This window comes from Mesoplodon mirus (assembly GCF_964341445.2).
Source record: "Mesoplodon mirus genome assembly, chromosome: 19".
NCBI lineage: Eukaryota > Metazoa > Chordata > Mammalia > Artiodactyla > Ziphiidae > Mesoplodon > Mesoplodon mirus.
Window position 1 is genome coordinate 56,400,773 of NC_138995.1, and position 26,035 is coordinate 56,426,807.

At 55.5% G+C, this 26,035-nt stretch overlaps 3 protein-coding genes across 4 annotated transcripts; all 3 read right to left on the reverse strand.

Moving 5' to 3' along the window:
• Nucleotides 1-4,165: 4,165 nt before the first annotated feature.
• Nucleotides 4,166-6,653, reverse strand: IRF2BP1 (interferon regulatory factor 2 binding protein 1). The gene has a single exon (XM_082607096.1). The coding sequence runs from the start codon at nt 6,345-6,347 to the stop codon at nt 4,593-4,595; it is 1,755 nt and encodes a 584-aa protein (XP_082463222.1). The 5' UTR covers nt 6,348-6,653; the 3' UTR covers nt 4,166-4,592.
• Nucleotides 6,654-9,275: 2,622 nt separating this feature from the next.
• Nucleotides 9,276-17,013, reverse strand: MYPOP (Myb related transcription factor, partner of profilin). 2 transcript variants are annotated; one of them, XM_082605703.1, is made up of 3 exons: nt 16,946-17,013; nt 15,637-16,187; nt 9,276-10,544 (listed from the first exon to the last, which is right to left on the reverse strand). In XM_082605703.1, the coding sequence occupies exons 2-3, from the start codon at nt 16,133-16,135 to the stop codon at nt 9,853-9,855; spliced, it is 1,191 nt and encodes a 396-aa protein (XP_082461829.1). In that variant the 5' UTR covers nt 16,136-16,187; nt 16,946-17,013; the 3' UTR covers nt 9,276-9,852. The 2 variants fall into 2 exon arrangements, with proteins under 2 accessions (XP_082461829.1, XP_082461828.1); XM_082605702.1 differs by having other exon boundaries at nt 15,637-16,344; nt 16,946-17,007.
• Nucleotides 17,014-24,639: 7,626 nt separating this feature from the next.
• Nucleotides 24,640-25,056, reverse strand: NANOS2 (nanos C2HC-type zinc finger 2; the record flags this gene model as incomplete). The annotated part of the gene is made up of 1 exon (XM_082607558.1): nt 24,640-25,056. The coding sequence occupies one exon, from the start codon at nt 25,054-25,056 to the stop codon at nt 24,640-24,642; it is 417 nt and encodes a 138-aa protein (XP_082463684.1).
• Nucleotides 25,057-26,035: the final 979 nt, after the last annotated feature.

The following is a 26,035-nucleotide window of genomic DNA, read 5'->3' on the forward strand; positions in this document are numbered from 1 at the left end:
TGCTTTCCTGATCTGTCTCCATTTGAGCCAGTCTTGGTTTCTAACTCGGCGTCGCAGTCGGCCAGTCTCTTTCTGTTTGTCTCTCACACTTTGTAAGTTTCTCTCTCGCCCTTCTGTCCCTGTGTCCCTCTCAGCTCGAGCCTCTCAGTCTTGGTCACTATCTCTGTGGGTCTCTGAGCCCCCAAGCCCCACAGGAGCAGACCTCTGCCATATCAGGGTCCTTAGGGAAGTGTGTGGCCCCCAGCCTCCTACCCCAGCCCACGTGTGTGTGTGTGTGTGTGTGTGTGTGTATTTAAAGGTATATGTACATATTATTTATATCTGTACCCGGGGGCAGGAGGGGCAGACACTGGGGCCTTTGTGTAGCTGCTGCCCGCTGCCTGCCCGCCCGCCACTCCTCTCCCTTCGTCCCTGCCGCCCGCCTGCCCGCCTCTACTCCCCCCTCACAGAAAGGTTCCTGTGAGGCCTGCCAGCTTCCTCTGCCTGAGGTGTGAGTGGGCACGCCACAGGGCAAGGCGGGCAGGGGGGCCTGGGGAATTTTTCCAGCTCCAGGGAAGGTTTCCGGGTGGGGAGGGTTCTGGAAGGAATAGGACTTCTCAGCTGGGCTGCTGTCTGTCTGTGTCTGCTGTCCCTGGGCGTCCCCGGGTCCTTACCTGGCTTCTCCCTGGGAGTCTGTCCATCCATCTAATGTCATTCTGACTCTTTCTCTGTCGATTGGGGTCTTATTCACTCATGCACACACTGTCATTGGGCATCTGTACTAGGCCCTCTGTTGAGCCCTGGACACAGAGATGAACGGGATGCTGTCCATCCCAGCTGATTCCTTGCTTTTTCTGTCTCATTTGCTTCATCCCTTCCCTCAGTGCTTGAAACCCTCTACTTGTTCCCATTAAAACTAAATCCACAGTCCTTACCACGGCAGACAGGGCCCCCAACGCTCCCTACCCTACTATCCTTCTGACCTCAATCTTACGTGACTCTCTCTCATGCCACAGCTGCACTGGTCACCTTGCTTCTGGAATGAACCAAGCTGGCTCCCACCTCAGGGCCTTTGCATGTGCTGCTATCTCCCTAGATTGCCCGTGGCTCGCTCACTCACCTCCCTTAGTTTTTAGTTTCATCTCAGTTTTACCTCCCTCTTTTTTTTTTTGTTCCGGGCCACGTGGCTCATGGGATCTTAGTTCCCCGACCAGGGATCGAACCCACGCCCCCGGCAGTGAGAGCATGGAGTGCTGACCTCTGGACCGCCAGGGAATTCCCCGTACCTCCCTCTTTAAAATACCAGTCTCCATCATTCTTTTTTTGTTGTTGTTAATTGTTTCATTGGATAAACCAGGATATATCTCCTCCAGAATTTCCAACATCTATATTGACTGACTGTGTCCTCAACATGTCCTTCACTTATTCCTGTACCTGCTATACTTTTTTTTTTTTTTTTTTTTTTTTTGTTACGCAGGCCTCTCACTGTTGTGGCCTCTCCCTTTGCGGAGCACAGGCTCCAGACGCACAGGCGCAGCGGCCACGGCTCACGGGCCCAGCCGCTCCACGGCATGCGGGATCCTCCCGGACCGGGGCACGAACCCGCGTCCCCTGCATCGGCAGGCGGACTCTCAACCACTGCGCCAGCAGGGAGGCCCAGTCTCCATCATTCTCTATCTCCTTTCCCTGGTTTATTTTTTCTTAGGATTTACCGCCATGGCTGTCACATTTTATGGGTCTGTATCTCCCATCTGAATGTCAGCTCCATGAGAACAGGGGCTGCATTCCGTTCCCTGCTGTATCCACAGCACCTACCGCAGGGCTTGTCACACAGTGGATGCTGAATAAACATTTGTTGAAAGAAAGGAGTCCATTAATTTATCCATCCTTTAAACTTGCCAGTGCGGGGCAAGGCTGGGGACACAGTGGTGACTGAGACAGCCTTGGCCCTGCCCTTATAAGGCTCACAGTCCAGTCCCCAGACAATAATGATTTAGAATGTTCAGGGCTGGGATAGGCGAGTGGGAGCCCAGAAATGGCACCTGACACAGACTGAGGGTCAAGGAGGGCTTCCTGGAGGAGAGGTCAGCTGAGCTGAGAACTGGAGGGTGAGCAGTGAGCCAGGTCTGGTCATGGGGACCAAGTGACAAAGACAGACCCAGCCCTGCCCTTCTTCACAGAGCACTGTTCTCCCCCTCGGTCTCATAGAACTTTTGAGTCTGAAGATGTCTTAACTCTCTAGTTCAAACCTGTACCTTTTCCTGATTTCACAGCCTCTCTCCTTCCCTCCCTCTCTCCGCATCTCAGTCTCTCTTCTCTCCTTCTGTCTCTGTTGGCATTTCCTCAGTGTACCTTGGCCTCTCTTAACCCATCTGGATATTTCTCTAATTTTCCTTTCTGAACGTTTGTCTCTGTTTCTACCTCATCTCCCTCATCTCCGAGCGAGCTCCTTTTCTCTCTCTGGGTCTCTGTCTTCTCTCGCTCAGTGAGCTGGTCTCTTTGCATCTCCCTCCCCACCTCCGTCGTCTCCATCTTTCCCTGGGTCTCTCTCTGTGTCTCTGTCTCTCCTTTTGTGAAGCCTCTTCACCTACTCACTGATCTCCCAGATCAATCCAGAACCCCTCCACTCTGGCCCCAGCCTGGCACTGAATGAAGAGGGGGGCTGATCTAGGCCCCTACACCCACACAGTTCAGGCTGCCTGCTCTGTTAATAGTTAACCCAACCTCTATCTAGAATACACACCAGCCAGGCTGGGGGTGACTCCCCTGGCCCCTACCCACCCACCAGCTGTTCTTAAAGGACCAGGTGTCCTCCACAGCTCTTTAGCCCCCACTGGGGCACAGCGCCCCCGTGTCTGGAGGCCTCTAGCTCTGAGGATGGGGGAGGGGGAGCTACCCAGTACTTGGGTCCGCAGAGCTGGGTCAGGAGAGGCCACAAGATTGCCCAGGAGGGGTGCCCAGGCATGGAGCTCCATCCAGCGTCTCCCTTGCTCCTGGCTTATCGCCTGGTATATTTAATCAGGGGTGGTTTTCCCAGCCCTGCCCAGAGCCCAGGCTGGCAGTGCCAGGGGTGACAGAACACCTGAGACCCGGTGGCTGGGGGAGGGGACTCCTCAGTCTGAGAACTGAGGGTCCTCCAGATGTGGAGGACCAAGCCCCAGAGTCCCTAATATTTGGGAGTTGGGACATGGGGGTCTGCGAGATGTGTGGGAGGGACACCTGCATAACCAAGATGGGTCAGGACGTTAAGGTCTTGCAGATTTAGGTGATGTAACATCTGGGTTCCTGAGACCTGGGGCAACCTAGGGTCTCACAGCCGTGTGACAGGGCTGTGCTGTGGCAGGACACACTGTCATTCCCCATCTCTCTGTCCATCCGCTGGCCTTTGCGCCCAGCTTTGCCCCCTTCACGAAATCTCCACCTCAGGGTCGCGGGGGAGGCCGCTGGGGTGGGGGTTGGATCTTGGGGCCTCCCCCTCCCCTTAACCCCTGCTTTGCCGCAGCCCGCTCAGGCCCCGCCCCCTGACGCCAGCGAGCAGGAAGTCCTGGTTAATAATCAGCCCGCCGGGACAGGTGCGGGACAAGGCCGCGCACATCAGAGGCGACCGCGGGGGGAGCGCCTTTTACCCGGCCAGTCTCGGTGTCTTAGGGCGGCCGCCGTTGAGGCTGGTCTCCAGAGATGGGCGCGCAGTTCAGGGCACCACCAGAGGCGAGCAGCAGTCACCTTGTTTCCAGGGAACCTGTTAGTGTACCTCATGAGGTAAATTTCCTCTTTCCTCAGGCAGCCCCTCTAGCAATCTGGCCTAATTCTCTCCCTGCCGAGCAAGAACTCGCGGCCCGTCCCTTCTGGGAAGCCTCCGGATGCCCCCTGACCCTCCCCCTCGGTGGCACTGAGTCCTCCACCTTCGGGGGAGATACAGGGGATGGGCCAGAAGGGAAGGCTAGTTCCCGAGCTTGGCTGTGGCTCCCCCGCAAGAGCCATCCCCTCTCTGAGCCTTGGTTCTGTCATCTGGAAAACGGGCTGATGGCTAGAACGCTTGACTAGCTGGCCAGCATTTATAAAAACAGCCGGGGGGCCCACCTGAGTGAAGGGCGCCACCTGGAGGCTACAAGGCAACGTCCTCTCCCCTGCAGGATCAGTTCGGTCCCAAAGGGGGCGCAGCATCTCACGCAACTAAGGGACCAAGAAGGAAAAAACCCATCTTTCGGTTTATTGAAGGAGGGAGAGGGGGTAGGGGAGGGGGGCAATAAAATGCTTTTGCTTCGTTTATAAAGAGCGAGATTTCAGGAGGCCCCTTCTCAAGGAGGGGCGGGGACACCTCTCCTCCAACTACAAGCAGCAGCAAAGCCAAGCCAAGGAGGGGAGAGGGAAACCGGAGGGGTCAAGGGACCCCAAACACCCCCTCGGACAGAAGCCACAAGTTTTCTCCCCCCACCCTCAATGCATCTACCCCAGGGGACCCATCTGGGATAAGGAGGGGACCCATCTGGGTTAAGGAAGGGGGTATGTACACAGGCGGGGGAGGCACTGGGCTGGGTGGGAATAATTTATCCGCAGCGGCGGTGGGTGGCAAGGGGGGGGCGGATGGGCAGTAGACTGGTGGCAGTGGTGGCCTAGGGGTCCCGTTCTTTCTTAACCTTGATGTCTCCGGCAAGGATGGTGGCGATCTCGCCTTGCATGAAGGCCCAGGGGACAGACGAGCCCACTAGCGGGCACTTGTCTCCACTGGGGCAGTACACCTCCCCAGCAGGACCCTGCGCCTTGATGAACTCCCGTGAGCAGGGAAAGCAAAACTTGTGTCCGGGCACTGAGGGGCACTGGACGAAGTGGGTGTCTTCCAGCCGCTCCCGGCATAGGGTACAGCACAGGGGGGCCCCAGGGGTCGCCCCGGTGCCGCTACCACCCCCGCTAACAGCTTCCGCCCCTGCTGTGGGGCTAACTTCTGCCTCACCGTTTCGGGCCACTAGACGATGCTGGGCTGGAGGCTGGGCCGCGGAGGAGGCTGCGGGGCTGGCGCCCCCTGCACGCACAGGGCCCCCACCCCCAGCAGGGTCCTTGGGGGAGTGGCCAAGGGCCTCGGCCACGTTCTTCAGGGCGGCGATGGGTGAGGGCACACCAGGGGTATCAGCGGAGAATGGGCCACCGGGTGCCACCCAGTGCCGCTGCTGCTGCTCCTCAGTGGTCATCTTCCCAGATGCCTCGCCCTCGGGCTCAGGGGACGCCTTGCGACGGCGCGGCGTGGGGGCCAGATTCCGGGATGGGGCTCGTGGGGGTGGGCCACAAAGAGCTGCAGGGGCTGGCTCTGGATACTGCTGGGGCAGGGCCTCGGCGGGAGCTGGCTCGCGGAAGGTGCGGACACCGTCGGTTAGCAGCTCCCCCAGCTGGCGCCATTCCCCTGAGCCGTGTCGGCGTTCATATTCGAGGTACTTGAAGCCTGATGAGGCCAGTGCCTTGCCCGGCTCTCGCAGAGCATCATGAAACATCTGGCGAGCCACGGCCAGGACTCCAGCATACACGTTGCCAGAACCACAGGGGTATTCGGTGAAGAGCTTCAGCTCGAACTCGTAGCCTGGCGGGCGGGCAGTAGCATCGAAGGCGAACACCCGTCCCACCAGCCCGTGATCCTTCTTGAAGCGGACATTGAAAGGGGCGCAGGCAGACAGCGCCAGCAGCTGTTCCCGCACAGCTTTGGGGCGCCCATGCCATTCCTCTGCCCGGCCCCTCATGGCCTCGTTCAGTTCTGCCAGACAGTCCGCATTCCTCTGCTGCTTCTCCTTCTCGAAATCGGAGCCGAAGGCTGGACGGGCAGGACTCAAGCCGGGTGCCAGCGTCAGACCTCGGCTTCCCAGGCCAGACACCGCAGCTGCCAGCAGCCCAGGGGGCACCAAGCCGGGCATGGAGCCAAGCAGGGCCCTTCGCGCCCCCTCCGCCACAGCCTCCTCGCGGCCCAGTCCATTGGCCAGGCGGGACCCCAGGGTGTACTCCAGGGCGGGCGAGGGCAAGGGGAGGCGGCCCGACGATGTGGCCCTGTCATAGCGGTCCTGGCCTGAGACAGCGCCGCCTGTCCCCGACGGCTGGGGCTGGGCCTGTGGAGGCGGCAACTGAGGCCCTTGTGCAGCGGCGGCTGCCAGGTCCTTAGTGGCCGGGTGCTTTAGGGCCGGGGGCCCCGGCGAGCGGCCCTCGGGGAGCACGTGGCTTCGCTTGAGCTGCCGGGCGGCATCGATGAGCAGCTCGATGCGATCCGCGCCCTCGAAGTTCACGCAGCCGCGGCACACGGCCTCACTGAAGTCCCACACCATGGCCCACGGCATCTTGGGCAGGTCGCACAGGTAGCACCACTGGCGGCGGGAAGCCTGCACGGACGCCATAGCCCCCGCACGCGCGCCTCCGGGCCCCCGCGTTCCACCCGCCGCCGACGTTCGATCCGCGCCGCCGACGTTCGATTCGTGTCCCCGGGACCGCGCGAGCCACGGTCGGGCCTCTGGCTCGGCCTCCCCGCGGATCCAGGCCCGGCCCCCCTTCCCCGCCCCCTGGGCCCTAAGCCTTTTTCCTCACTCCCGCCTCCTCAAAGGCAGGCAGAGGCACGTCGGCGCTCCCGCCGGGTCCGAGCTCCGGACCGCGGCGCACAGCTCGGGCCCCGCGATAGGCCGCGGGCGCCGCCGCCTCGGGCTCCCGCCGCTCCCGCCACCGCCGCTGCAACTGCCGCCGCAGCCGCCGCCGCCGCCGCCACCGCCGCCGCCGCCTCCACCTCCTTCTGCCCCAGAGGCCGCTACGCAGGGAAAGTTACATAACGCGCCGGCAAAGCCTTCTGGGAAACGTAGTCCCTCCGGGGCCGTTTCTTAAAGGGGACCGCCGGCTGCCGGGGAGGGTAGGGGCTCACCGCCTCTCCGCTGCGCAACCTTAACCTCTCCTCGCCGGAGGGCAGGGAGTTTGACTGGCTCCAAGCAGCTCGAGCACAAGGGTTGGGGGCGGGGATGTGATACGAATGGTGAGAGCCACCAAGGGTTCAGAAAGTGTAGGGGGTGGACAGGTTTCCGGGCGGCCAGTTTCTGCTCCGACTTGCTTTGCAGCTTTAGACAAGTCTTGCCTTCTCTGAGACTCAGTTCTCCGCCCTTCAAAGGTGGGCCAGTGACCGGTTACGAAGGCAGCAGCTCCTGGGGCAGGGCAGAGGGACCTTAATTGGACGTTTTCGGGGCGGGGGGGGGAAGGGAAGCTAGCAATTTAGTGTTGGGCAGGACCGTCCACTTGGCACTTCGTCTTGGCCAAGATCTTGGATAGAAGCCTCTGACTGGGGCCAACAAAAGCCGGAGAAAGGAGAGGACTGACGGTCTCAGCCTCAGTTGCTTTATCTACTAAAGGGAGTGGTCGAGCGCCCCTCTGTTCCAGCTCTGCGGGCGCGCTCTGGTCTCCAAGGGGTTACACTGTCAGTTTCTCCGCCCCCCCACCCCAACTTCACTACAATTCCCAAAATGCTCTGCGGGGCGAACAAACTGACGCACTTCCGCTGTCTAGGAGATTGGGGGAGGCCTTCCCGATTCCCGCTGGCTGTCCGTACACCCCCCCCACCCCCGCCTCAATTTCTGGGGGATCTTTCCGAGCACCGGGTGAGAGGGCCCTCACACCCTCTAGGGCTCACCAATTTGGGGGGCGGAAAGGAGGCCAGAGATGGCAACAGTTCGGGGAGCATAGTTTCTGGGGAGAGCGAGAGCCAGACCACCTTTCTCCAACCTTGGGTGCTTACTACCTGATAGGCCCAAGCAGGCTTTGGGGACCCCCCATGTTTTCTTCTTCCTGGCGATGGAACACTACAGGGCAGGCTTGGAGAGGGGGCATGTGGAGGAGAGACAGGTCTCCAGCTTCTAACCCACATCAGCCTCTTCCTCTCTCTAGGCCTGGGTCTGTGTTAAGCGCTCAAAAATATTTGAATGACTTGCCAGGGTTGCATTCATTAGTAGTTTGCAAACTAATCAGGGAATGCCTGCCCCCACTCTCCCTCATCCCGCTGCAACCATAGCAGGTCTGATTTTATGTTACCCAAATTTCAGTCTCAGCTTCACCATTTTGTTTACCACCTGTATTATTAACATTTTTCTTGAAGTTGACTCCTGCGAATAAAACACTTATTTACTTTCGCCTCATCCTAAGCAGTATTATGTGCATGATTATGGGTTTTATGTACTAGGTACATTTTTACAAAATAAAACTACATACACATATAACCATAGAACCGTTAAAAAGGCCATCCACATATCGCCTAAAATTGTCTTTGGGCCATTCTTTAGTAAACACTAGTTGGAGTCAGGAGTTCTGGCCAGAGGCTGGCTTCAGGTGGACTGGATTGGCCCCTGACAAATTTAGGGCAAGTCCCTAAACTTCTCAGGAAAAAATGGAGACCCCCTAAAATCTGCTTTTCATTGGGTACCTTCAGGTTAAAATGCAAACATGCAAATAAATGCTTAGCATGGCACCTGGCCCAGAAAAGGAGCACCATAAATGAAAGTTGTTTTTAAGCTCCCATTACTTAAAAGATTCAACCTTTCTTCTGTGTTGGGCAATGCTGAGGACACAGCAGTGACCAAGATAGGTTCAGGCCTTGCCCTGACAAGGCTCATCCTGGTGATGGAGGGACATTCAATTTAAATTTACTCAAATGATTACTTAACTGCCTTTCTTTCACAACTGCTGGGGGAAAGGGGGGATCAGGAAAGGCTTTCCTGAGGAGGTGATATTTGAGCTGTGACCTGAAGGATGAAGAGAATGTAGTTGTAGGCAGCAAAAACATCTAAATCTTTATGCCCGTATTACAGATGAGGACAGTGGGGCCCGTAGTTACACAGCTGGCCAGGGCAGCACCAAGGGCTGAGCCAGGTCTGAGTCCAGGGTGATGGCTATTAGCTAGTTTGCTACCAGGCTCTGCAGCCAGTTTGGGAGTAAAAAAGAGAACCAGCTCCTCCCTTCATGAAACTATACGGGAAGCAGGCTTTAAATAGATAAGGGCATGTGTTCATTTAGTGACCACAGGATGCTGAGAGAGAATCTAAGAAGCAGACCCACCCTAGCCCGGGGGAAGGAATCCAGGATGTCCTCCCAGAGAGGACATTTAGGGTAGTATCTGAAGGATGAAAAAATAGGAATAAGATTTGAACACAGGACTTGATGGCTTTAAGAAAAAAAAAAAAAAAGTCTGGAAAACCACCAGCCTCTAAAACTTCAAGGGGGTGTCACCTGCCCATGGAGGGATGAGGCAGGTGTAGGTGTTGGAACTTCAGGCCTGTCTCAGACAGAGCCCCAAGTAATTATATTAAAAATAAGTTTATTGATATCTTGTCACCACTGGGGAGCACGGAGGGGGTTGAGCTCTGGAGGTCAGAGACTGCAACGGGAGGCAGAAGGCTCAACCTACACCAGTGAGAACTCCACCCGCCCCTAGGGTACAGACTGCAATAGCCTCTTCATCCATATTCTGACTTGTCTTGAAACTCCCACCCCCTCCAAAGTCTGGGTAGGGGAAGTGGGTCAGTTGTCTTCAAGTCAAGGCCAGGAGTTTTGTTAGGGGAGGGGGGATGTGCAAGTTCCCTCCGCAGCCCACAAAGGGCAATAATAAATAACATAAAATCCATGGCTTAGAAGTCAGGGTTAAGGAAAGCAGCCAGGCAGACAGCGCTGTACTGAAAAGGGCTGGGGGGCCCATCAAGGAGGCCCCCCAGAATCAGGCACTAACTAGTACAGGGAGTGGGGTGCTCGTGCCCCGCAGCAGGGAGCGGGGGTGCAGCTGGGATGGGGAAAGTGCATTGCCCTCCTCCACTGGGCTAAGCTGGGGGGAGGAGGTGCAGGCAGAAGGTGCGCAGACAAGCCTGAACCCCACAGCAGATGTCACGGAGATTTCCACCGCCCCCGCCTCTTCCGTGTAGGGAAACTTTTCCTCCTTTTGTGTGGCGGCGAGTCATGGGGAGGGAGTGGGGCGGGGGGCAGCCGGGGGGCCCCCTCCTCGCTCCTAGGGGCAATGATCACCCCCCTGGCTGCCACCACAGCCCCGTCCACGACAGCAGCCACCACGGACACAGGCTCTGGGGTGACCTCCACCTTGGGGGACGGCGGGGACAAGACAGGCCTGGGCGGTGGAGGTGGAGGCGGGGGCGGGGGCAGTGGGTCAGCGGGGGTTCCAGGCAGAAGGGGCAGCAAGGCGCTGAGGGCCTCGCTCAGTTGGGCCAGTCCCTGGCGAAGGGTGCCGGCCAGCTCCCGGATGGCGTTGGCAGTCTCCTGCTGGGCCCGCAGGAAGTCCAGGGAGGGGTCCGGGGCCGAGGGTGGAGGCAGTGGAGGGGAGGGGGAGCTGGAGGGCGAGGGTGCCACTTGGACCTGCTGCGGTGGCTCGGGGGGTGGTGGCAGCGGAGGGGCTGTGGGGGGTGGAGACAAGGCCAGGCGGGGCAGCTGGATGGTCTGCAGGGCCGGAGGGGGCGGGGACTCACGCTCCTTGGGTGCCTGGCAGCCCCCTTCCTGAGGATTGCAGGAGGGTCTGGCCCAAGGCTCCGGGCTGCTAGAGCCCCCCTTGCTGTGGGCTGGTGTATCTGTGGAGAGAGAGATGTAGGTAAGATGTGGGGGACCCCTAACGCTGTCATGATTTCCCTTTCCCACCTCCCACCCACCCTGGACCCAAAGGCATCCTTTGCAAACCTAAGTCAGGTCATGCCTTGGAGCAGAAGCCCCATGACCCAGGGGAGAGAGACAATATATTTAACAATAATCTGGTGGCCGATACCAGCCTTAATGGAACAGGGTCCTGGAGGTCCCCTGCCGAACCAAGCAGTTCTTATCTCATTCAGTGTAAAAGCCAACATGCTAGAAGGCTCTGAACCATCCAGACCCGCCCCTCCCCGCCCCCCCTCAGGCAGCACTGCTGGATCCTGGGGAGGCCCCAGGGGAGGAGGGCCTGGAAAAGAGGTTGGGTGGCTGGAGAAGGAGAGGGGGGAACTTCTGGAGGCGGGGAGTAGGGGGCTCTCTCCAGTCAGGATTTCAGTCTCAACTCTGGTCTGTGCCAGTTTAACCCCAAGCCTGCAGGGCTTCTTCCTCCGCCTCTTCTCACCTGGGATCTCATTCGTGCTCACGGACTTGAAGAGTCTGCGTGCAGAGGCGCCCAGATTTCCAGGCCAAGCCTGAAGCTCTCCCTCCGGCTGTGTACTTGGCATATCCCCTCCAATAATCCCATCCTATAATGCCTCCAACCCCCTTGCCCGGAGCTGAGCTCCTGGCCCTCCCCCAACCTGCTCCTCCCTCAGCCACCCCATCTCCGATAATGGCAGCTCCATCCTTCTAGCTGCTCGGGACAAAAACGCACTCTTCTTCTCTCCCAAGACACCACTCCTGTACAAATACCGTGGGCTCTGCCTTCAAACTAAGCCAACATCTGTCCTCCTCCATGGCCCCCACCGTGGTCCAACCACCACCATCTCCCAACCTGGACTATTCACTGGGCTCCCAGCCCACAGCCCCACCCCTTAAGAGTCTATTCTCCACCAGCAGCCTCAGGGGTCCAACTCAAATACACCACAGTTACGCTACAGGAAAGTAGCTACTCACAAAGGACCACATGTCATATGATCCATTTACATGAAATGTCCAAAATAGGCAAATCTTACAGAGACAGAAAGTAGATTAGTGGTTGCCTAGGGCTGGGCAGAGATGCGGGAACGAGGCGGGGGGTTGATGGCTAAGAGGTACAGGGTTTCTTTTCGGAGTGATGAAAATGTTCTAAAATTGATTGTAGTGATGGTTGCGCAGCTCTATGAATATACTAAAAGCCACTGAATTGTATGTTTTAAATGGGTGGGTTGTATGGTATGAGAATTCTACCTTAATAAAGGTGTTAAAAAAATACAAGTGAGATGTCTTTCCCTGCTTAAAAGCCTCCTGTGGCTACTATCTCACCCACAGTAAGAGCAAAGTTTTCAAGGTCCCCACGATGTGCCTCCATTGCCTCCCTAACCTCGTCTCCCACTCCTTCTCTCACTCTCTTTCTTCACTTGACTCCAGCCAAACTGGCCTCCGTGCAGGTCCTCATACACTTTTTTTTTTTTTTTATAATTTTGGCCACGCTGGGGGACATGTGGGATCTTAGTTCCCCGATCAGGGATCAAACCCGAGCCCCCTGCGTTGGAAGCACAGAGGCTTAACCACTGGACCACCTGGGAAGTCCTGGGTCCTCATACACTTTAGGCCCGCTCCTGCATCAGGGCCTTTGCACCTTCTGTTCCTTCAGCCTGGAAAGATCTTTCCCCAGACACCTGCTTGGCTCCCTCCCTCACCTCCTCAGGCTTCTGCTCAAACATGGCCTCCTTGGAGAGACCTTCCTTGACCCTCCATCTGAAGCAGCTCTGTCCTTTTCTCTCTCCTAGCCCTACCTGATTTCTTTTATAGCACTTATCTCCACCTGGCATGGGATCGCTCTGTGTTTGTGGTCTGTCTCCTCCTCATGTCAGCTCCATCAGGCAGGGCTTTGTTTTGTTCACTGCTGTTTACCCAGCGCCTAGAACAATGTCCAGCACAAAATTTTGTCTTTAATGAGAAAAGAACTGTGGCTTCCTGGGAGTCAGTACTGATCGGGCACCAGGCCCCAGGTCCTGGCAACAACCCTCCCGCAGCTCCCCAGCACCCACGGGGGACAGTCCAGGCCTCTCTCTAGGGCTACAAGGCCTCAGCTTTTTCCCCTTTCTATTCTTCTTCCTTGCCTCAGTGCACATGTTGTTCCCTCTACCAGGATCACTACCCCCCCACACCCCCAGGCTCGAAGGCTGGGGCTCCAGACTCTTTGGGCCAGCTGGCCTGGGCAAGTAAGAGAGGCTGGCAGAGAGACAATAACCAGAGCTAACGGTGGTTGGACACTTTCCTGGCCGACCCTGGTCGCAGTGACTAAGTTCTCCTATGTTATTTCACCCAGTCCTCTGAGCCAGTCTTTGGGGTAGGTGCTATCAGTATTAGCCCATTTTACAGATGAGGTGACTTGAGGCCCAAAGAGGTGTCACAGAGCTGGTGAATGGGAGAAGAGGACTTTGAACCCAGGCAGGTTCTGGAGCCTATGCTTTTAACCATTCCTTGGGCTGGGGCTGTGGGCTTGACAGTGGGGTGGTGAGCCTTCTTCATAAAGGGCATGAGAATTCCAGCCACTTGGAAAAATATATGACTTTTCTAGTCTACCGAGTAAAAAGAACAGAAAAGCGGCCCAGCCTTCATGCCCACAGGGCTCACAGGTGTCATGTAAGGACCACTGTGAGAGTTAAAATCATAGTTATTCGCAACCTTTGGGCCTCGGTTTCCCCACCTGTAAATGGATGTGTGTGAACATAGGACCAAGTAACCCTGTAAAGGAATATCTCCCTGAGGGCCGTTACAGGCATTAATTGAATTACCATGGGCCAGGGCATAGGCCAGTACCTGGCACATAATAAAGTCTCAATGTGGTTGTTACTGTTCTTTCATTCAAATATTAGGTCACAAGATAAATGGTTCTTATCTCTCCTTCCAGTGTCAACAAAGTTGCCTCAGGCTGCCCCAGGCCCTGTTCCTGTCCTTCAATCAGAGCAGTTCCTCTTTTAAGAGTTTTACACAGTGGGTAATCTCTGTGTGAGATTCTAATCACAGACACTCTAAGCACATACCTGCCTCAGGGCCTTTGCACCTGCTGTTTCCGCCAGCTGCAGTACTCTTCCCCCAGATATCTACTTGGCTCAGTCTCTCTATTCAGGTCCTCTGCTCAAATTTCCCCTCTCTACAGAGGCCCCCTTTCCATCACTCACTATCCTCTTAACATGCTTTGTTTTACTTCTTTTAGTTCTTATCACCTCTTTGTATAATCTGCTTTGGGGGGTTACTTGTTTGTCGTCTGTCTCCCATAACTAGAATGTCAGCTCCATAAGGGAAGGAAAATTGTCTTTCTTCAGAGTATTCCCAGCACCTACCATGGTGTCTGCCTCAGAATAGGCGCTCAATAAATATCTGTTGAATGAATGAATAAGGGGTTGTACAGCTTTTGAAGTAATAAGTTTGCCATCTCCGTGCTGGTTCAATGGGGCCATTTCACAGGTAGAAACACTGAGGTTTGATTCATATTGACTACAAGGGTCCCGAGTGATTGTGTCTCTTTCTGGCTTAAGATACTTTCATGCCTCCCAAATGCCCTCAAGATAAAATCCAAAGTCCTGACCTTCATTTTAAACCACGTGTGATCCAATTCTGGCACACCCATTAACTCGTAGTCAATATTAATTGTTTATATATATGTAAACTACTTACATATTTACATATATATGTATGTATATATATGGTATATATCAGGCCATCTAGACAGTGGTTAAGTGCATGGACAGTGAGTTGGACACAACCTATATTCAAGTTCCAACTATTCTACTTACTTACTTGCTGTGTGACCTTGGGTGGGTGAATGAACCTCTCAGAAATTACATGATCCTGAGCTGCCTTGTTGGATCATGTGCCCCCTCTTTCTCTAAACCCTTGTATGGCTCCCCATAGTACTTAGGATAAAATTGAACTCCTTATCTCAGCCTAAAGGCCCTGCAAGGTTTGGCCTTTGCTGACCTCTCTGATCTCATCTCAAAACATGTCCTTTCTTTAATCTTTCCACTCTCCCTTCCTCCCCTCCCCTAACTGGGCAGCATCTCTCAGTTTCCTAAACTGGCCAAGCTTTCTGGTCTCCAAGCCACTGTACATGCTGTTCTCCAGGAACACTTTCCCATCTCTTCTTCATCCTCACTCTTTGCATCTCGGCTCTGATGGTTCCTCCTCCAGGAAGCCCTCCTTGACTTCCCAGTCTGGATCAGATGTCCCCTAGGGACTCTCACAGTCCAGCCCTGCCTGCTCTGAGTCATCACTGTCTATGCATGGGTCTGTCTCCCCCAGTGGACTATGAGCCCCAGAAGGGCAGGCCTGAGGATGTCTCAGTCACATCTCTGTCCCCAACACTGTCCAGCTCCGGGCAGTTGCCTGGGGAATAGCTGTAGAAGAAATAATCATTCAGAGTCAAGGCTGAGTGGGAAGTTTTGTACTCCACTCTCCCCACCTCCTCTACTCAGGGCATGACCTTGGGAAAATTTCCAAACCTCCCCGAGTCTTTGATTTATAAAATGGTGAAACAGTTCGTGCTTCACAGCACTGGTAATTATATCAATAGCTAGCAAGGAGGTAATGTACCAAGCAAATTACACATATTAACTCATTTAATCTTCCCAGCAACGCTTTGAGGTGGGGACAATTTTTTATCCCTATTTTACAGAGCAGAAACTGATGTGCAGTAGTTTATCCCAAATGACACAGCTGAGTGGCAAAGTTGTAACTGGAGCCCAGACTATCTGCCTTCAGAGTCACTCCCTCTACACTACAGTTTAATGAAATCATGGGTGAGCTGATGATCCCATGTGTGGACTCTGGAGCCAAGCCTCCTAGGTCTGGGTTCCATTCCCGACTCTGACCATTACTACACTTTTCTGAGCCTCAGTCTCCACAGGTGTAAAATGGGGATTACAACAGCACCCCCCCGCTTCCCACAGCTATAGTGAGGATCTGATGAACCATATAAAGGGCTTGGAACAGCGCCAGGCACAAAGTAAAATTTCTGTTTGCTTTTGCTAAGGTGATGCTGAAGGAACTCACCTGCCCGTCGGTCCTCCTTGCGGTCCTCAGACAACACACAGCGCTGGGCGCAGGCGCTTGGGGCCGGTGGCTGTGAAGAGGCGGCCGCGGAGGGCTGCTCTGCCCCTGCACCAGCTCCTGGCCCCGCCACACCCGGCCCCAGGATGGCAAAAATGGTCTCCTCCTCGGCGGAGAAGGCGTCCTCGGCGGCAGGCCCGGTGCCCTGTGTGGAGTGCGGCACGCGCGCCAGCTTCTCCTTGGTGCGGCGCTTGAAGTCGTTCCAGCGCTTCTGCACCTCCTGGCCAGTGCGCTTCCAGCTGGTGATGCCGTTGATCTTGGCGGCGATGCCGTCCCACACACGCCGCCGCTCGGCCACGCTCACCCGACGGCTCTGAGCGCCGTAGAGCTGCGGGTAGTGGGCGCGCACCTCACGGATCAGGATCTGGTTCTCTTCGAACGAGAAGCGCGGCTTGCGCAGCCGGGTGGTCTCTTCCGCTTCGCCCGCCGCCGCCGAGGCCATGGCGCCCCCCGACGCCGCCGTCCGGCCGCCTGGCGCATGGGGGGCGCCGGCGCTGCGGGTACAGGGCGCACGGCGCTGGCAGGGGTTCAGCGGCCCCGCGCCGCCCGCCCCACCCCGGCCGCCTCGATACCGTCTCCTATGTCCCCGGGGATAGGGGTGGGGGCGAAGGGCGGACGGAGGCGACGGGCAGCGGGGGTCCGTCAGAGTGCCTAATAATAGATGACACCGGCTGAGCGCTCATCTTGTGCCTGGCGCGGCGCAAAGTGCCAGGCCATGGAGTTGATGTTAATTGGGTATGGGTATGGGTATGGAGGAGTGGAGGGAAATGAGGAAAAGCGGAAGAGGGGGTGTCTGCGGGAGTTAGAGGAGAATTGGGGGCATAGGAGGATGGGAAATGGAAGGAGAATGGGGGTATCTCGGGGGTCAAAGAAGCACGAGGGTGATGGGGATAAGGAGATGTTGAAGAGGAGATACAGCAGGAAGGGGGGGATCTGGAGCAGAGGGGCGCTCTGGGGGTTCCGGAGCAATGGGACGTCTGTAAGACCAATAAGAGAAGTGGTCCTTAGAGGCGCAGTCCAGAAATAATGGTGAATTTGGGGCTCCTAGGACAGTGGAGAAACTGGGAGAATAAAATACTAGGCATTAGGGTCTGCGGGGATTGTGGGGGCTTTGGGGATTGCCACGAATCAAGGGGAGCCCTGAGGGTTATGAGGGTCCGGGATTAGGAGGGGCCAACGGGGGCTACGGGAGACTCCGGGAAGAGTGAGGGTCGCGGAGGGTGGGGACCGAGTTGGGCCGCGGGTCACTCACCGGCGCCGCCGCAGCCCCCGCCTGCCCGTCGGTCAAGACTCGGGCTTCTGCGGCCTCTTCCCTCCCCCTGCCGGCTTTCTCCCTCCCCTTTTGGGCCCCGCCCCCGGCCGCCCCGCGAGCCAAAGCGCAGGCGCACCTAGCGCCAGACGGTCCCCCAACGCCCGAACCTCTAGGGTTTCACTCCTCCCGCCAGAGCGCAAGCGCAGAATTGCCCTCTACCGGCCTCCGTAAGCGGGCCGCAGTTGCGCAGGCGCAAGGTTAGCGCAGCGCTCTTTCCCCTAGCTCCCTAATGCCCCAAGAACGCACGCTCAAAACCCTCGCACGCATGCGCGCCTTTCCCTCCCCGCTAGCTTTGGTACTCGGACTCCGTCTCTGCGCAGGCGTAGCAATCCTTGGAGGATGAGGGAGAGACCTTGGAGAGTGATGGGACCGAATGGCTTCCTAGCCTTTCGGACCGTCTTCCAGCCCACCCAGCCCTCTAACTATGCCTGTGTCTCTCTTAGAGGAAAGGGAGGGAGACGGTGCTGGAGGGAAGCGGTTCGTTTCCATGACAACTGCGTGGGTGGGGTGGGAACAAAACTGGGTTTGCAGCCCCTTATACCCGTCCCTGCGCGGGGCTGCTCGGGGTCTGCTAACCACTACCCGTAGGGGCGAGGCACCCTGGGGATATTCCGCCCCAGGCGGGTGCAGTAACCATAGCAACTCATCTACCTTCCAACCCTACCTGGCGGGACCCGTGTCCACACACGTCACGGCTGGCACGCGGGGAGGGAGATCAGAGGGAGAGCTTCTTGGCTGGTAAGGGGTGATCCTAGCACAGGCATGACTTTAAGCAAATGCATGGAGGCAGGAGTGAATCTAGAACACGGGTACTAGCTGGAAGGTAGGATGATGGAGTTAAGTCTACACTGAGAAATTTGTAGCTTAGCCTCCTGCTGGAGTTCTGAAGGTCATTCCACAAACAGTGCTTCATTCATCATTCAAACAAATATTTATTGAGCGCCTACGCAATTCTAGGTGCAGTGAATATAGAAGACAAAAATCTGTACTCTCATGGAGCTCACTCTGTAGTTGGGAGAGTGAGACATTTAGCAAAATTAATAAGATATATAAGTGAAAAGGGGATAAGTACCGTGAAATAAATGGAAGTAGGCAAAAGGGTTGGGGAATATGGGGTGTGTGTGTGTGTGATTTTATTTTATTATTTTTTAAAGTAAATTTATTTATTCATTTTTGGCTGCGTTGGGTCTTCCTTGCTGCATGCGGGTTTTCTCTAGTTGTGGTGAGCGGGGGCTACTCTTTGTTGAGGTGCACGAGCTTCTCACTGCAGTGGCTTCTCGTTGTGGAGCGTGGCCTCTAGGTGCGTGGGCTCTAGAGCGCAGGCTCAGTAGTTGTGGCACACGGGCTTAGTTGCTCCACAGCATGTGGGATCTTCCCGGGACCAGGGCTCAAACCCATGTCTCCTGCGTTGGCAGACGGATTCTTCACTGCTGCACCATCAGGGAAGTCCCTGACTCTGGTGTTAACAGTAGCAGAAACTGAGTTTAGGGAGCGAGAGTGGAATCTGGGGCCCAGTGAGGAGGTGACCACAGTGGCTCAGGTGAGAGGTCATGGTGGTGGCTTCAACTAGGGTGGTAGCTGCTGAGGTGAGGTGAAGTGGAATTGGGTAGAGGAAGTGAGAGAAAGAGGAGTTGAAGATGACTCCAGTGACTTTGGCCTGAGTAACAGAAGAATGGAGCTGCCAGAAGCAAAGACGGGCAAAGGGCTGTAAGAGGATCAGGAGTTCAGGTTTGCCCAAGTACAAAGATCAGGTAGGCAGTTGGATATTTGAGTCTGGGCTTCAGGGGAGAGGTTTCAGTCTTAAGATAGGAATTTAGTAATTGTCAGTGAATAATGACATTTAAGACTGGGAAAGGTTGGCAGGGGAGCAAGTGTAGATAGAAAAGAAGTGGATTTCCCTGGTGGTGCCGTGGTTAAGAATCCGCCTGCCAATACAGAGGACAAGGGTTCGAGCCCCAGTCCGGGAAGATCCCACATGCCGCGGAGCAACTAAGCCTGTGCGCCACAACTACTGAGCCTGCGCTCTAGAGCCCGCGAGCCACAACTGCTGAAGCCCGCGCGTCTGGAGCCTGTGCTCCGCAACAAGAGAAGCCACCGCAATGAGAAGCCAGTGCACTGCAAGGAAGAGTAGCCCCCGCCCGCCACAACTAGAGAAAGCCTGTGTGCAGCAACAAAGACCCAAAGCAGCAAAAACAAACAAACAAACAAAAGAAACAACAGAAAAAACAGAAGCAGTATTGTAACAAATTCAATAAAGACTTTAAACATTGTCTCCATTAAAAAAAAAAAAAAAAGAAGTCCATGGCATTGAGGCTAGACACTCCGATGTAGAGGGCTGGGATCAGCCAAGGAGACTGATGAGGCGCAGTCAGAGAGTGAGAGGAGAACCAGCGCTGTCTGCTGTGCTGGAGGCCAAGTGAGAAGTGCAAATCCAGGAGGAGGGAAGGGTTAATAATGCCAAACGCTGCCTAGAAGTCAAGTCCAATGAGGACTGAGAACTGACCACTGGGGCTAGTGATAAGGAATTCATCAGTGATCCTGGAAGGGGCAGTTTTGGTGGTGCGGTGGGGGCAGTAGCTTGATTGGGTGGGTTCAGGAGAGGCTTTAGAGATTGCCAGTGTAGATGATCCTTTCTAGCACAGAAATGGGGTGGTATCTCCCCACGTGATCTCCAGAGGTTTATTTCAGATGGGAGATGTCACAGTATGTCTGTGTGTCCAAAGGGATGATCCAGAAGGGGGGAGATTGATGCTGCAGAGGAGAGAGGGGAGAATTGCTGGAGCCATGTCCTTGAGTGGGCACGGTGGGTGGGACTCAAGGCACAAGTAGGGGGTGGTCTAAGGGGCATGGGCTGTTCAGCCACAGTAAACGGGGAGGGCATGGAGGCAGGCAGGTGGTGATATAGTGTCAGAGCATGTCAGGAGCACATGAATGTTGTCTCCTGGTTCCTTCTGTTGTGTCAGTAGAGTCGGAAGCAAGGTCACGGTGAGAAGGAGGTGCTGAGGATAGAGGAGAGAGAGGAGAAAGCATGAAACAGTGAATGAATGGCCAGGGAACTGTAGACAAATCGAACCAATCACTTGAGGTAATTGGATATAAAAGAGTGACGAGTCCCCCTGATTGTGTGTTTTTCTCTGTTTATAGTTTTCTGAGTGGGAGCAGGTGCAGAGTGGGTGGCAAGCTGGCTTCCACCAGGGCTGGGTTTAGCTGACCTCCCACCATGTGCTCCGTGAAGGGTCAGGGTCCAGGAAGCAGAGGCAGCCCATGCCGGGCCTTATGGGCAAGTTAAGGAGCTTGAATGAGTGAGGATGGGCAGGGTGTGATGTGTGCTTTAGAAAGAGCCCCTGCTGTTGTGTGGAGAGTGGATGGGAGGGGGCAAGACTATGAGCCAGAGTCAAGGGAGAAGTCAGGGGTGGACCAAGGACAGGGTGGGAGAGACTGGACCAGGGCAGGGACGGTGGGAAGGGTGAAAATGAATTGGAAGACATTTGAGAGGCAGAATGTACAGAGTGCAGGGCTTCCCTGGTGGCGCAGTGGTTGAGAGTCCGCCTGCCGATGCAGGGGACGTGGGTTCGTGCCCCGGTCCGGGAAGATTCCACATGCCGCGGAGCGGCTGGGCCCGTGAGCCATGGCCGCTGATCCTGCACGTCCGGAGCCTGCGCTCCGCAATGGGAGAGGCCACAACAGTGAGAGGCCCGCGTACCGCAAAAAAAAAAAACAAAAAAAAAAACAATGTACAGAGTGCAGTGACAGAGTGGAAAGAGTGCAGTCAGGTTGGGGAGGAAAGGGAGGTGACACCCAGTTCTCTGCTCAGGTCCCAGTTGGGGAGATGGGGTCAGTTAGGACATGGTGAGTGTAAGGTTCTCAATGGGTGTTATGGGTTGAACTGTGTCCCCAACTCCCCCAAAATAATATTGATTGAAGTCCTAACCCCTACTGCTTCAGAACGTGACCTTATTTGGAAATAGGGTCATTGCAGATGTAATTACTTAAGATGAGGTCATACTGGAGTAGGGCAGGTCCTTCAGCTGACAGGACTGGTGTCCTTATAAGAAGAGGAGAGAGACACACAGAGGGAAGAGGACAGCTCTGTGAAGACAGAGGCAGAGATGGGAGTGACGCTGCCACAAGCCAAGGACCACCTGGGGCCACCAGAAGCTGGAAGAGGCAAGGATCCTCCCCTAGAGCCTTTGGAGAGAGTGTGGCACTGCCAACAGCTTGATTTCAGATTTCTAGCCTCCAGAACAGTGAGAGAATGCATTTCTGGTGTTTAAGCCACCCAGTTTATGGTCGTTTGTTATGGTGGCCCTTGGAAATGAATACACTGGACATCCAGGGGAGGCATCCACGATGCTGTGGCTCCATGAGTCTGGGCTGAGGGGGGAGTTGGGTCTAAATCTGGCCTGGAGCTCGGCAGGAGCCTGCAAGTAGGGAGCCATCGGCAGAGGTGTGTGGAGCTCTGCAGGTGGTGGAGGAGATCAAGGTCAGGGTACATTATTACTGCAGCTCCTTTAGTGTCCTCAGCTCTTGTCAGAGCTATGCTGCCACTTAATTATCTGCTAAATAAATGAAAATTCACTAAAAAATTAATTCCTTAAAAAACAAGAACAGGGGCTTCCCTGGTGGCACAGTGGTTGAGAGTCTGCCTGCTAATGCAGGGGACACGGGTTTGAGCCCTGGTCCGGGGGGATCCCACATGCCGCAGAGCAACTAGGCCCGTGAGCCACAACTACTGAGCCTGTGCGTCTGGAGCCTGTGCTCCGCAACAAGAGAGGCTGCAATAGTGAGAGGCCCGCGCACCGCGATGAAGAGTAGCCCCCACTTGCCACAACTAGAGAAAGCCCTCGCACAGAAACGAAGACCCAACACAGCCAAAAATAATAATAATAATAATAATAATAATTTAAAAAAAAAACAAAACTTGATCACTAATTCTCTGTCTTCTCCTCGGAGCCCCAGATCGGGTGTCCGGCAGCCTCCTGGACGCTTTCACCTTGGATGTCCCTAGGCACTTCATATCCCCTATCCCAGACTGACCTCAGCATCTTCCCCCTCACTCCTCTAGTGTAAAATGCACCCCGTCACCTGTCGTAATTCTCCCTCCCACCCCAGTCCTGAGTATACCACCCTTGTTGCTTTCCATAACTGCTGCACACGCTTTACCAGAGTCCATCCCTTTATTAAACTATTAAGCTCTCCTCCATCATCACATGTGAGAGGCCATCAGCTTCCTGCCCAGTGCAGCCCCCACTTTCTCCAGGGCTCAACCTGCCGCATGCGCACACCACAGCTCCGGGCTTAGGGCGTCCCTTTTGGCTATTGTTTGGGGGCCTTGGGGATCTCTGTTAAGGGCAGAGCTGTGTTTTTGGAAAAGGACCTGTGAGCAGAGGTCCTTAATGGGAGTCTCTGTTTTTTTCTCTGTGACTACTGTATATGAGAGTGGAGCCCTCTCACTCTCACAGATTTCAGAGTCTGAAAATGCACAATGAAGGTCAAATTCTCACCAAGGTCTGCAAGATTCTGAACTCTCTGCCTACCCTTTGGCCTCTCTGATCTTATCTCTTACTCAGCCGGCTTCCTGCTTGTTCTGCAAACACACCAGCTTCTATCCCACCTTAGGGCCTTTGAACTCACTGTCATCTCTGCCTGGAATGCCCTTCTCCTGGTTTCCTCAACTTATTTGGACTCTGCTCAAGTGTCACCTCCACAGAAAGACCTCCCCTGACCACACCCCCACGTAAAACAGCCTCTCCTTCACTCTCCATCCCTTTACTCTGACTCCTTTTCCTTCACAGCACTTATCACCCACCTGACATATTATATATTTATCGCTTGATTGTCACCGCACCCCCATCCCCACTAGAATGTCAGCTCCACGAGGGCAGGAGTCTTGTCTGCTTTGCTCATCGCTGTACCTGCCAAAACCCAAAACAGTGCCTGGCACAAAGTAGGAGCTCAGTAAATAGGTGTGGAACAATGGAATAAAAGAAGCCCTGATTTTATATGCAATATTCTGTGCATATGTGCGTTTCCCCGAGGTGGGGACCATACTTTCTGTCACCTCTCCAATGGAGTTTGGGAGCCTAAAGTTTTTTGTTTTTTTTGTTTTCACGGTATGTGGGCCTCTCACTGTTGTGGCCTCTCCCGTTGTGGAGCGCAGGCTCCGGACGCGCAGGCTCAGCGGCCATGGCTCACGGGGCCAGCCGCTCCGCGGCATGTGGGATCTTCACGAACCGGGGCACGAACCCGCGTCCCCTGCATCGGCAGGCGGACTCCCAACCACGGCGCCACCAGGGAAGCCCCTGGGCGCCTAAAGTTTAAGGACAACCATAAAGTCGGTCCTGGAAGACCTGGGCTCTAGCAGGCTGGGAGGGGACCCTGGACAGAGCCCTGGGAAGGACAGGGAAAGGGAATCTGGGGTCAAGGTGGAGGCTGGGACTTGGGGACCAGTCCATAGGTGTCCTGTGTCAGAGGATGTAAGGGGGTCACATTCGTGGGAGGGACCCAGGTCTCCTTCCTGCTCTGCCTCCTGCTTCCCACGTTTTAGGCCAAATTCGGATACCCCCACGCTCCCTCCCCCAGCCTCGCAGGAAACAGACATAGCGATTTCAAAGACAACCAGAAAAGCTTTTTATTTACTAGAGCTCAACACCCGGGCCCAGCCCTGAGCCAAAAACCGAACAACTTAAAATCTGACTGGGGCTTCTCTTTGCCCCTAAAATAAAATCTAGACGGTTGCCATTCCCATCTGGGCATGCACACCCCTTTCCTGGGGCAGCTTCGTTGACTTAACTGTTGGAGGAGGACAAAAAAAAGGAACTTTACAAACTATGGTGATTTGGGGCAGTTGGGAGATGGCGGAGAGACGCCCTCTCGCTGGGGAAAGGAGCCATCGGTGATTTGCCGTGGCGGGCACCAGTGCCGTGAAACGGAGTGAACAACCAGGGAGAGTTCAAGGGTATCGACTCACCCCAAGGCTCTCCAGCCCCAGATAAGCCTGCGAAGACATGGTGCCCCTCAGGCGTGCCCCGTCCTTCCCCCAGCTCCTGATGGATGGGCTGCTGAGACCCATCCGGCGCCGTCCACGATGAAACGGTGGGTCTGCTGGTGGCTGGAGCAGACGGAGAAGGCTGGTTTAAGTCCGAATCCCATCTTGAAGTTCTTGGGCTGGAAGGTCCAAGCCAGCCTGTTCACAGCTCTCCAAATTCTGAGGGCTGGCCTGAGAGAGCACAGCGGGCTCCTGTAGGTCCAAGAGTCCAAGAATTCCGCAAAAAACGGAACCCTGAGGGCTGAGAAGTCAAAGGGGCAGGGCTAGTGTCCCAGGAGAACTAAAGATCCATGAACCGTGACCCAGAAGGAGCCACAGGGCTGTGTGGTCCAAGGGGCAGGGGTCCTGCTGCACCAAGAATCCACAGACACCGCCAGGACAGAACCCCAGGGGCTGAGAGTTCCAAAGGGCAGGGCTGGCCTGGCTCCCCATAGCCTCCGTTGTTTCAGGATTCAGCAGGGATGGAGTTCTGGGGGTCAGACATTCCAGAGGGCTGGGTGAGTCCGCGGAAGTGGGGGAGTCCAGGGACTTGGGAGGATTGAACCAGGAGGGCTGGGGGGTGCAGGGGGTGGGCACCTGATGCTGCTCAGCGCTTGACTTTGCGGCCGGCCGAGTTGCGCCCGCTGCGGCGGTAGAGAGACTGCTGGCCTCCGTTTAGCGGGCAGTACTTGAGCGTGTGGGCCTCGTCCCCCGTGGCCCCGCACAGGGGACACACATAGTGCCGCAGGATGGGACACATCACCACGCCCTCTGGTGTCTTCAGCTGGTGTGAAGAGTACACGTTGCGAGACTCCCCATTGTGCTTGCAAAAGTTGCACAGGGTGGCCAGGCCCCCGCTGGCCCCCTGCCCTCCCTGCCCCTGATCCTGCTCCAGCTGGGGCCCAGGTCTCGGCTCCCCGGTCCCTTGGGCCTCCGGCCCTTGCCCCCGACTCTGGATCAGTGCCAACACCACCTGGCTCAGGTTGAAGTAGTCCTTCCACATGTCGAAGGGTGGCAGCTGCATGGCATCCAGGTGGAGGTGGTGGGCAGCTGGAGAGAGGTGGGCTGGGGGCCCGGGGACAGGAGCAGCAGATGGTTTTCCGGAGCAGAGAGGAATTGCACCCCCTTTTATACGCCCCAAAGACCCTTCAAAGCAAAGGTGGAGCTTAGGATTTAAAGGGCCCACCCCTTACCCTTGATCCCTTCTGACTTTAATTCCCCATGGAGATCTGGAAGGGGGTCATTTCCCTTGTTGCTGGTCCTTGCTGGGCCTGCGAGGTGCTCTGTGACCTCTGGAAAGACCCTTCTCCCTGGGCCTCAGTTTCCCTATCCACTCAATAAAGCTCCATATCTGAAAATTCCCCCAACCCCCATCCTCCCTTACTCCAAGGCTGGGAGTTTGCTGCCTCCATACACTCTAGAGCCATTCCTAGTCAGAACAACAGCCCCTTACTATGAGCCAGACGTTGTGCTGCACAGTTACCTTCATGATCTGATCTAATTTTCACAACAATTCCATGTGGGTAACACAGTTATGATCCCATTTTATAGACAAGTCACTAAAGCTCAGAGAGGAAAACTCAGTGGCCCAGAGTCATATAACACGCAAGTGGCAGAGCTGAGGCTCTAACCCAGGGCCATATGACTCCAAAGCAAATGCTTTCCTACCTCTTTTGGATTAAAACCTCATTTTTCATCACATCTGGGACTAAGAACCACTTATTCACCAAATATCTATTGAGTGCACACTACGGTATTCAATGTTTTATAAAAATGATCTCTTTGGGGCTTCCCTGGTGGCGCAGTGGTTGAGAGTCTGCCTGCCGATGCAGGGGACACAGGTTCGTGCCCCGGTCCGGGAAGGTCCCACATGCCGCGGAGCCATGGCCACTGAGCCTGCGCGTCTGGAGCCTGGGCTCTGCAATGGGAGAGGCCACAACAGTTGAGAGGCCCACGTACTGCAAAAAAAAAAAAAAAAAAAAAAAAAAAAAAAAGAATGAGCT